This window comes from Phalaenopsis equestris, unplaced genomic scaffold (genome assembly GCF_001263595.1).
Source record: "Phalaenopsis equestris unplaced genomic scaffold, ASM126359v1 Scaffold000457, whole genome shotgun sequence".
Taxonomy (NCBI): Eukaryota; Viridiplantae; Streptophyta; class Magnoliopsida; order Asparagales; family Orchidaceae; genus Phalaenopsis; species Phalaenopsis equestris.
In genome coordinates this window covers 22,214-32,901 of record NW_018164898.1, presented here as the reverse complement: position 1 = coordinate 32,901, position 10,688 = coordinate 22,214, and the positions used below count along the sequence as shown (strand labels likewise).

The window sequence follows — 10,688 nt, the reverse complement described above, 5'->3', positions numbered from 1 at the left end:
TCCGGGGGCACCGCAGCTGCAGCTGAAAAGCTGAGAATCTGCAGCTGCGCCAAAAAGACCCTAAATGCCCCTACCCTACCCATAAATAAACCCAATCTCTTCACTTGGGGAAGAGGAAAAGAGAAGGAATTCCAAAGCATTTTCTAAATTGACGAATTGGCAAAAACTTATGGTTGTTTTCGATCACTGTGAACCGCCACTTGTCGGCTGTCATCGACCACTGCCGACCGCTCTAGTTAGCCACCGTCAACCGCCCCTATTCATTAATGTTGTATCCATAATACGGTTGTAATATATAACAATATTAAATATCCAATGATAACTTCCAACCACCATAATCACAGACTGACATCGACCATTGTTGGTCGGCCGCCATCAACCACCGCCGACGGTCCTTCCTCGCCACCATTGATAACCCTTACTTGATAATGTTGCATCTAAAATACAATGTAGAACAACGTATTGAAGACCCGACAATACCATTAACTTTGCTCAAATGTGATAATACCAAATTGCACACATAAAAATCATGCAATAATACATTAAGAAAATGCATAAAAGCATAGAAGTCCAAAAAAAAAACAAAAGCCACCTTATCCTGATGACCAGCCTTGATCACATTATTAAATATTGTAATAAAACTGTCAACGGTTTGCCCAACCAATTCAAATTAATATATTTTTATTTTGGAGCATTTACGTACATACCACCCAATTCCTATGTATTTACATATATAACCCCTAAACTTCATTTTTTACATTTCTACCACCCAAGCCCTTCATATCACACAAAAAATACCACTATTTTAACTCCTAAACAATGTAATTAGAAAGGAGGCACATATGTAAAAATTGAAATTTAGGTGTTAGATAAGTAAATACACAGGAATTGAGTCAAGTACCACCACGCCTTTGAATCCTCGACTCCAACGGCCTTCATCTTATCAATGGAATGAGCAAATACTCAGCATAAAATAGCTGCAACATCACCAAACAAAGAAGGCAGAGATTATAAGGAAAACAGAGCAAAGGGACATTTACAAACATACCGCCTAATTCCTATGTATTTGCATTTTAATATTCATAATCTTTCGCATCACATAAAAAATATAACTACTTTTAACTTTTAAACGTTAAATACACCTTTTCATGCAAAAGGCGAAGTGGCATATATGTAAAAGTTGAATTTTAGGGGGTAGATATGTAAATATTAGAGCTAGAAAAAAATTACCTTCCAAATAAACATATAGAAGGAGGTTATAGCAGCTTTGCTTGTCAACCTGACAGACTTGGCATTGTTCCAGAGAATTAATGCAAGTGCAGCATGGCCCAATACCTGAAAGAAAAACATTTTACATTAAGTTTATGATATGTATAAAAAAATAGGAAAATTTACATAAACGCCACACAATTCTTAAGTATTTACATATCTAACATCCGAACTTTCGTATTTACTTCTATAATAGTTTGGTGTGATAAAGCTATGCATGAAAAGGTGTGTTTCATTTTAAGAAGTGAGAAGCACCCGATTCTTATGGATTTACGTATCTCACAACAAAATTTCTATATTTACACGCATAGCACTTTATCTATGCATGAAATGGGGGATTTAACTATTAAGAAGTGATAATTAGTGCTATTTGTAATACTATACAAAAGAATCGCGTGCTAAGCGTAAAAATATGAAAGTTTTGATGTGAGAAACATAAATCTATAAGAATTGCAATGTAAATGCCCCACAAAAAAAGTAACAAAGCCAAATTTGCATGGAACTATTAAATAGCATTCTCGTGAAACTGATATGATTTGATGTTGAAATCAGCACAGATTTTCACAGAAGTTAGAGCAAACACAATGTTTTTGTAATAATCCAAACAACTCAACAAGAATACAAAGATAAATACCTACAACTCGAGACGTTTAAAGATGTAGTAAATCTCTCCCAAACCCTAGACCTAAGGCTCACAACTTAATCTCTTTCATCCCCCTAATCCTAGACAGAACAAATATATTTATACCTAACAATAATAATAATAAAAGACTAAATTACCCTTGGGGGCACAAAAGACAAATTTTCCCTTAGGCTAGACCCCCTTGTAAGAAAAACAGAATATCAGCTACAGACACGGAATCCTTTTCGGCCATTACATCAAAAGGGATATTTGTAATATCACTTAAAATCCAAAGAAGAAACCAATAAATTTAACTGAATAAAAAATGTCACTGCCTACATATGAAATGAGATAAATCAGAACTATTTGCATGCTTCCGTTGAATAAAAAATTGTATTTCCGTGTAATTTGAAGATATTAATCATAAGTGAAGAAAATTATGAATTAAAAACAATGACAGAAAACAACAAGAAAAGCTTAATTCAACCTTTAAGTATTGTAGATAAGACGGCAAAAGAGAAAAATAATGAAATAAAATAATTAAAAAAGGATTATTAAAGGGTAGAGTTACAAAGATACCATTCACTTTCTATGTATTTACATATCTGACACATAAACTTCAGTTTTTATATGCATGCCACCTGGTATGCATGAAAGGGCACATTTCATTTTTTAAAAGTTAAAATAGTGGTATTTTTTATTTGATATGAAAGATTCGGGTGGTATGAATGTAAAAGCAAAAGTTCAGGTGCAGATATGTAAATACATAGGAATTAGGTGGTATGTACGTAAATGCCCCTTATTCAAATAATGGATGTTACTAATACAGAAGATTCTTCAGCCATACAGTTGCAAACTTGCTCCATGGGCAGGTTGAAGTTGCTCCAACCACTATGGCTACAGTGTAAGCCATCTCAAGGAGGTATACACATGCCCAAAATACCTGCTCAAATGCAAAAAGATCCACGAGAAAAAAGAATATCATAAATACCGTTTATACTTTTGAAAAAGCTAAAGCTGATTGATTAACAACTAACCGGCTTTTGACCAAGACGCACGGTAAAAGAACGAATACCAAATATTCGATCTCCGTCGATATCTGGTATATCCTGCAAATCAATTTATCAAGGCACAAGAAGAGATAACATGGCAATACCATAAGCATGAACACAACAAACAGCTGCCTTCAATCTCCATTGTATATAATGAAAGAATGTCCAATATATATGTGTGTATATGCGCGCGCGCGAGCGAGCGCGTGCGTAAAATCAAAATATGCCGACATTACTATCTTAATCATTGCATAATCTAGCTTATTAAACCTAGTTTTATGACTGTCTTTTCCATTCAACAATCTGGGTATTTGGACCATTTATGATTTATTTAGAAAAGAAGTCTGTTTTTGTCTAAAATAAAACTAATAAGAATATTACATTGACAAGAGCTAACTCAATGCCAATTGCAAATAATGAAAGAATATTTTATGAATATATATATCATTGCCTTGATCGCTTATTAGATATGGCTTTATGATTGTCCTTTGCATTCATCTATCTTGGGTACTAACATAATGAAATATTTACATACATACCACTCAATTTCTATGTATTCACAAATCTAACACCTAAATTTCAACTTTTTTCATATATGAAGAGATACATTTTACTCATTAAAAGTTAAAATGATGGTATTTTTGATGTAATATGAAAGATTTTGGTAGTATAAACATAAAAAGTAAAGTTTACAATCTAGATATGTAAATACATTGGGTGGTATGTATGTAAATGCCCATAAAATAATTTGAGTTATTTAGAAAAGAAGCATAATATTTTTTATTTATCTAATATAAAGTTAATAAGAATATTACATCCAAGTAACTGCAAATCAACAAAAGATAACAAAACCTCAGAGTACCCGCAGTTATGAATAGAACAAAAAACAATTACATGTCAAGCTTTCTTTCAGAATATGTGGATTCAAAAGATGTCACACCCACTGTTGTGGTTCCTAAATCTAGAAGAGAATGGTTGAGGGTTGATGTAAAGGCGATAACCAATCATAAGAATAATAAATATTACTTTTTTTAAAAAAAAAATAAATAAAAGGCTGATAATCCAAGAAAATTAGTAAAGGTTATTAACCATTGTCCATTGGGAAGATTAAAAATAATAATGAGATCTGGATAGTTGTTAATAAGGAAATTAAAGAATTTGGATACTGGCCCTCCAGCGCTAAAAACTTTATGGAGGAAGGGATTTATTTTCTTCTCTCGATTTAGCGAGTCACGACTGTATTTATGAGTGATCTCATCAAATTGTCTCCTCTCAAATGTAGCAATTTTGTTATAATTGAAGGATTTTTCACGGCATATCCTCCAATGTAATTTCCTGGACACCTTTTGAGTATTTCATTCAGATGGCATTGTGTCATTTTCTCCATATCAGACTTTTAGTGGATGCAGAATTGCAAATCAAGGTTGGTTGGGTTATATTTTGATGATAGGTAAAGGTGAATTTTTTTGTATAGATAGGAAGTTGGCTTTTGAAAATTTAACAATAGGGCTATGCATAGCGGTAGGAATGGTTAGGGTATGGTGAATTTTTTTTATTTTTTTTTTAATTTTGGATTTGGGACAAGAAAGATAAATATCTAAAAATTTAGAGTTTGTCTTGTTCTGATACCAGATGATACCATTTAAGGGCTCCTAAAAGGTGTGAGAGAATACAAAATGGAGTTAGGCCACTTAGAGTTCTAGTGGATGCAGAATTGCAAATTAAGGTTGGTTGGGGGCTTAGGACTTGGTGATATGTGTCGAGGTGAATTTTTTCTAAAGGTAGGAAGTTGACATTTGAAAATTTAACATTAAAGCCAAAACTAGGGTATGGTGGATTTTTTTTTTTAAAAATTTTAAATTTGGGACAAGAAAGATAAATATCTAAAAATATAGAATTTGTCCGTCTGTGATACTAGATGAAACCATTTAAGGGCTCCTAGAAGGTGTAAGAGAATAAAAAGGGATTTTAGGGAAGGTGTACAATGCGTAATGGGGTGGGAGGGTAGATGGTGATTAAAATTTGGCAAAAACTGCGATTAGACAGTGAACGGGGAGCAGGAAAACAGCTGTTTCCTGCTGTAAACAGCAGGTGGCAACTGTTTTGACTGCTATCCGGCAGAAAACATCAGACGAGCAGCGAAACGGCGAGGTGCGGATGGTGAGGGGAATTCATCACTCATTAATGGGCAAGCTATAGACACACCATTTGCAAAAGAAAGAGGCTATAACACTAGAGAGCAAAACCCGGAGAAAAATCTCCAAAATACACAAATCAAACTAAGTTCTCAAAAGAGCTAAAATATCACTATAAAAAAGATCCCAAATAGAAATTAACCTAATTAAAAATGTATAAATAGAAAAAGCCAGAAAAGAAAAAGAAAAGAATGAAACTCAAATTAAATAAAAATAAATAAATAAATGAATTTTCCGGAACTGTTACTCTTTGCGATAAATAGAAGGAAACTTGCAGCAAACAAAACAAAAATAAAAAGTATCGCTTAGACTGAGAATGTTACTAATCTCTTCGCTCTATTTCTCTTCTTCCAAGAGGTTGATAGCATAATGAGTGAATCTACAAAACCTTCTTTGAGGCATTTGATTTAGTGTGTTAATTCAAGTTATTCACGTCATTGCGAACACCATAAAGCGAAGAAGATACTCAACGAAAAAAAAATATAGAATCATACACTATTAAACACAATGAAACCTACTGAAATACAAACTCAAATTTCAAAACATCACAAAAAAAAGTACATCAACATGTCATGGAATTTATTAAATAAAGATATATAGAATTAAACTTCCATATATTTAGAAGTATTAGAGTTTACTTTCCTTAACAATATTTTATCCTCAATTAAAATACTTGAATGGCCAAGATTTGAAGTAATTAAAGTCTTTGAAAAAGTAAAAGCAATCGTTTAAATACTAGCAATTCATATTTTTTTTAAATGAAGAGCAAGAAGCGTTCAAGAATGGACCATATCCTTCTAAGAGATGCTCGCTCTCTCTCTGAGTGTGTACCCGCATGCACGTGTGCAGAAATTATTAATATTTTAGGTGGTTGTGGCTTTGTAAAATAGCCTTCAACCACAAAAAAATTAAAATTGAAAAAAAAATCTAGTTCATATACTTTTTTATCTTTATTCAAATGTTTTCATTTTTTTTTTTGGTATGTTTTAGAAGAATTCTCATGATCTATAAATAGCACGCATCAATAAGTGTTGGTACATGATTTAGTGAATATGAAGCTGATAACTATTGGTCAATAATTTAGTAAGATTAAGCAATATATATGTATTATAGGTTTAGTAATCAATTATACAAAAGAACAAGGAAATAGAAAAAGGAAGGGCTTTTAGAGTTTGAACAAAGACGTAAAAATAGAGTAGGGCCTTGTGAGTTCCAAGCAATAAAGAATATCTAGCATAATTGAAGTTGACTTTTATTAAATTTCAATTAAACCAAATATTTAGAAATTTGAGGGTAGGGTTGTTAACGATTCAATTTTGAACCGAGCTAGGGTTGGCCTAAAATTGGCTCGAACTCAAATTCGACTAAAAAAATTTGATCCAAAATTTTAGCTCATAGCTTGGCTTGTTTATTTTGATCTGATCTCAATTCGAGCCAAAAATTGAATCAATTTTTCAGCGATTAAATATCTTCAAGCTGAAGTTGCTAAATTCACAACCCCTAACATCACTAGGATTGTTAATGATCCGATTTCGAGCCAAGTTGAGGCAGATCAAAATCGGCTCGAAAAAATTCAATCCAAAATTTTGGCTCGTATCTCGACTAACTTATTTCGATCCGAGCCAAAATTCAAATTAATTTTCGAGCGACTAACGATCTTCGAGCTAAATTCACAGCCTTATTTGGGAGTTGATAAGAAAAAAAATCATTGAAACAAAACAACGCTACGCATTAATAAGAAGGCTAAGGAATTGGGATCAATTTTGTTTTTTCTTTTTTTTTAAAATTTTATTTTTAAAAATATGTTCGCTTAGTGTGTTCTTAAAAATATTTTTATTTTTATTTTTAAAAACAAATTAATATATTTTTTAAAACACACAAAATAATCTTTAAACGTTTTGAGTATTTTCAAACACAACCTTATTTTATTTTAACTGACCAAACATATTTTATTTTAAATTAAAGCATAAATTGATGCAGGGTGTTTCCCTCCCCTCAATTGAATCAGACGGTTGGAAAGAAGGTTAAACTAGTTCAACTATAAGGAGGAAGTGGTTGGTCAACCTATGGGATTAGGGTTGTTGCCCAATAGGAGTGGGGCTCCCAATTCTCTTAGTTATTTACTAGCAATATTTATGTGTTGTTCTTTGAGTTGAGGGCAGTTTTTAGGTGCATATTTTCTGTCAAGACAACCATCGACGTCTTCTTTCTCTCTTATAGGGTTGTATCCAAAGATGGGTGGTGCTCCAACTTTAGCTCGTATGAGGCGGTGATCTCCTTCCAAGGGAAGTGGTGCTCCAATTGTAGCTTGTTCCTGCGAGGGTATTTATCTCCGACTCTTTCATCCTCCGCATTCCTCCCTTCGTTGCCCCCGCCATCCTTCCTCCCCACAGGAACCCCCAAACAACTCTTTGGTTGTCTTCTGATTCCTCCATCTGCATCCCCTTCCCAGCAGCCAACTAGTTTACCAACCCAACAACAACCCCAATTTCACCTTTTTCAGCCATCTGCCTGTCGGTCTCCAGCCATTTGAGACTACTACCCCGCTGTCTATATTGTTGTCGTTCTTATCCTACCCCCACCTAACACATGTTGTTGTAACCCAATTTCACAATCTTGTTGCCACATCACACAACCGACCTCCACCATTCCCCAACCTTCCTACCTCGCTTCCCGCCTACTTCCTTTGCTACCGCTACTCGGAACTGTAGATAATTACTATTTTCCTACAGTATTTTGCTTCCCCAGCTACCTTCTCCTCTTCTGGAATTATTGTCACCCCTATCCCGCTTCCCCCTCGCTGTTGTCGCTCTGAGACAACAAACCCCTACTTTTGGGACCGCCGCCCCTTGCTCCCTTATTGTTGCAGCTAACCATAATCTCTACTGCCACCTTTCCAAGGTCCCTCCTACGACCACCACCACCACCACCTGAGATCCACCTTAGTTGTGTGTCGTGTTGTTGTATTTTCTCTTTCAAGTGTGTTGGTTGTAACCGTCTAATAGCATTTTCAGTAATAATATTTGTTCGTTTATTGTTGTTTGGGTCAACTCTAGTATCATTTGGTATTAGAGCTGGCCTAACCCTAATCCTATCTTAGAGTTCTTAACATCCAACAATAGCCAACCTCACCCCCACAAAAAAATCATTCCATTTGTTGATTTTTCAAACCAATCAACCAAAAATTTTCTTTTCCACCCTACATCCCTATACACCATCTTCCACCAACCCAAGCTCAGATTCTAAACATATCATGGAGGAGATAAGCGTCAGACGCTAATAAGAAGTTTAATGTGGAAGAGATACAACAGCAACTATGCTTAATGTTATAGCAGTTCGATGAAAAGAAGACCATCCAAAGAGGTCAGCCAAAATACATTTGATTCCAGAGATGAAGAACCACTACCCCGCCTATTTGACGTAAAATATCAGAGAATCCAAGATCTTGAAGTAAATGTGGTTTTGTCATATTTAGACGGTCACTTGAATCCGAACAAGTTTATCAAGTGGCTCCAAACTGTGAAACTTTTATGTGTACCAGGACATCCCACCGAATAGAATGATGAAACTAGCCACCAACAAGTTAAAAAGACTGCATTATTTTGATATAAATATTTGAAGCACATACGCTAGCGTGAGGGAAAAGACAAGAACACTGTGTAGTCTAAAAATGAAATGAAAGATGCAGCGTCAGTATCTACTAGTTCACTACAAAATGAATATTCATACCACAACTTCAAAAGTGGAGAAACCCCATCATCGATTGATTACCAAATCTTACAGGTAGGGTTTAACCCCGAGATCTTACAACCAGAGTACACTCAGAGGAACATCCAAACCGACCCCTATTGAGGAGAAATTGATTCAGAGTAGCAAACAAGTGGAGCAAACCAATAATCTCAAATTTTTCCCAACCAAAAAGTGCGTCAAGTGCCATGGGTTTCGAAGCAAGGCAACAAATTGCTCAAAAAAGGGTACGGTCTATTTCACTGAGCAGGGAGCAGCTGAATAAATTGACAATGATATAGTTAACACTGAAAAATGTGAGAACACAAATGGTGAGTACCAACACCAACCAATGAGAAAGAGATGTCATTGATTCCAATTGAACCCAGGAAAGATACTCCAGCTGAGTTAACAATACTATTCTAGAAGGAAATGGGACTGAAGTAATGGGCATTCATGCAAAGTATGAGATTATGGTGCCTCGAATTACCATTTTGCAGGCGTTGAGAGGAGCATCAACCAAACTAACATTGGATATCCAAAAGGGCTAAGAGTTTAAGGAACTAATACCAGACACAGAGCAACCTCAGATAAGAGGATTTCAAAATTTTCAGATATATAGCATATCTCCTAAGTTGTCAAAGATAAAAAGCTTTTTAGCTACTTTTGGAAGAGCATGTGGAGTGATTTGAGTGTTAGATTCAGTTCGACTGTGTACCCACAAACAGAATGTCAAAAAAGATGGATGAACCGAATTGTTCGAAACCGCCTTAAGATTTTTGGGGAAAGAACATCCTACAATGGGATTCAGGTCGTTTCTAAGAATAAGAAGAAAATGCCTCTTCTAAGTGGTTATATCTCAGGGCGGTCAATTTTTATCATAGATTTTGCTCAATAGTTAATTCCTCCCGATATAATTGCTTATTAGATACATCCAGTTGAGTATGAGTGGGAGAAGTATATTATAAATTTACCTAATCGGGATTTGCCTTGTGAGAATCTACGTCGTTATGCCACCCCCACACAACCCTCCTACCAAAACCCCTCCTAACCTTACTGTGGTAACAAAGGCCAATAGTCCACTGTTCTTCCAAACTTGATGCCACCCCACACAGCCGATACCCCAAACAGCCGGCCTCCACCATTCCCCAACCATCACACATCATTTCCCACCGAATTTCTTCGCTACGACCACCCAAAACTGTAGGAAATCACTATTTTCCTACAGTATTTCGCTTTCACATCCACCTATTTCGGACTTGTCGCCCTCCCTATCACGCTTCCCCCTCACATTTGCTGCCCCCAAACAACAAACTACTGTTGTTGGGACTGTCACCCCTTGCTACCCTGTTGTTTCCAAGGTTTACCCTACGACCACAACCACCACCTGAGATCTACCCTACCTATGTGTCATGTGTCATGTTATTGCATTTTCTCTCAAGTGTGTTAGTTGTAATCGCTTATTGTTCTTTTAGTAATAATATTTTTTTGTTTATTGTTGTTTGGTTCTCTGGTATCAAAAATAAAACAAAATAAACAAAATAGAGTGCAAAAATAAGTAATCTCAAACAGCCCCTAAGTGATTTACAATTGTATTAAAAAATCAACATATTGCCCATGGAAGATATTGGTCATTTATGATAAAGTTATTTTACAAAGAGTAGATGTACTAATAAGCTGAGTATATAAAATGAATGTGGAAGAATTAGTAAGCAAAAATACAAAACCAAAGGTAACGAGGTTAAAAATAACACAAAAAAAAAGGTTTAGAAATGTCATGGAGCAACAAATAGAAAATGATGAAAAATGATTTCTAAAGCCAAC

The 10,688-nt window shown here is 35.1% G+C and overlaps 1 protein-coding gene across 1 annotated transcript in view; it reads right to left on the bottom strand.

The window, feature by feature from the left end:
• Positions 1-735: 735 nt before the first annotated feature.
• LOC110027871 (probable homogentisate phytyltransferase 1, chloroplastic) overlaps positions 736-10,688 on the bottom strand; it is a 29,718-nt gene continuing 19,765 nt past the window's right edge. The window contains exons 7-10 of the mRNA XM_020729489.1: positions 2,929-3,012; positions 2,739-2,834; positions 1,231-1,335; positions 736-977 (exon numbers count right to left, since the gene is read on the bottom strand). Coding sequence (XP_020585148.1) covers positions 936-977; positions 1,231-1,335; positions 2,739-2,834; positions 2,929-3,012 — 327 coding nt within the window. The 3' untranslated portion in view covers positions 736-935. The remainder of the gene's footprint in view (positions 978-1,230; positions 1,336-2,738; positions 2,835-2,928; positions 3,013-10,688) is intronic.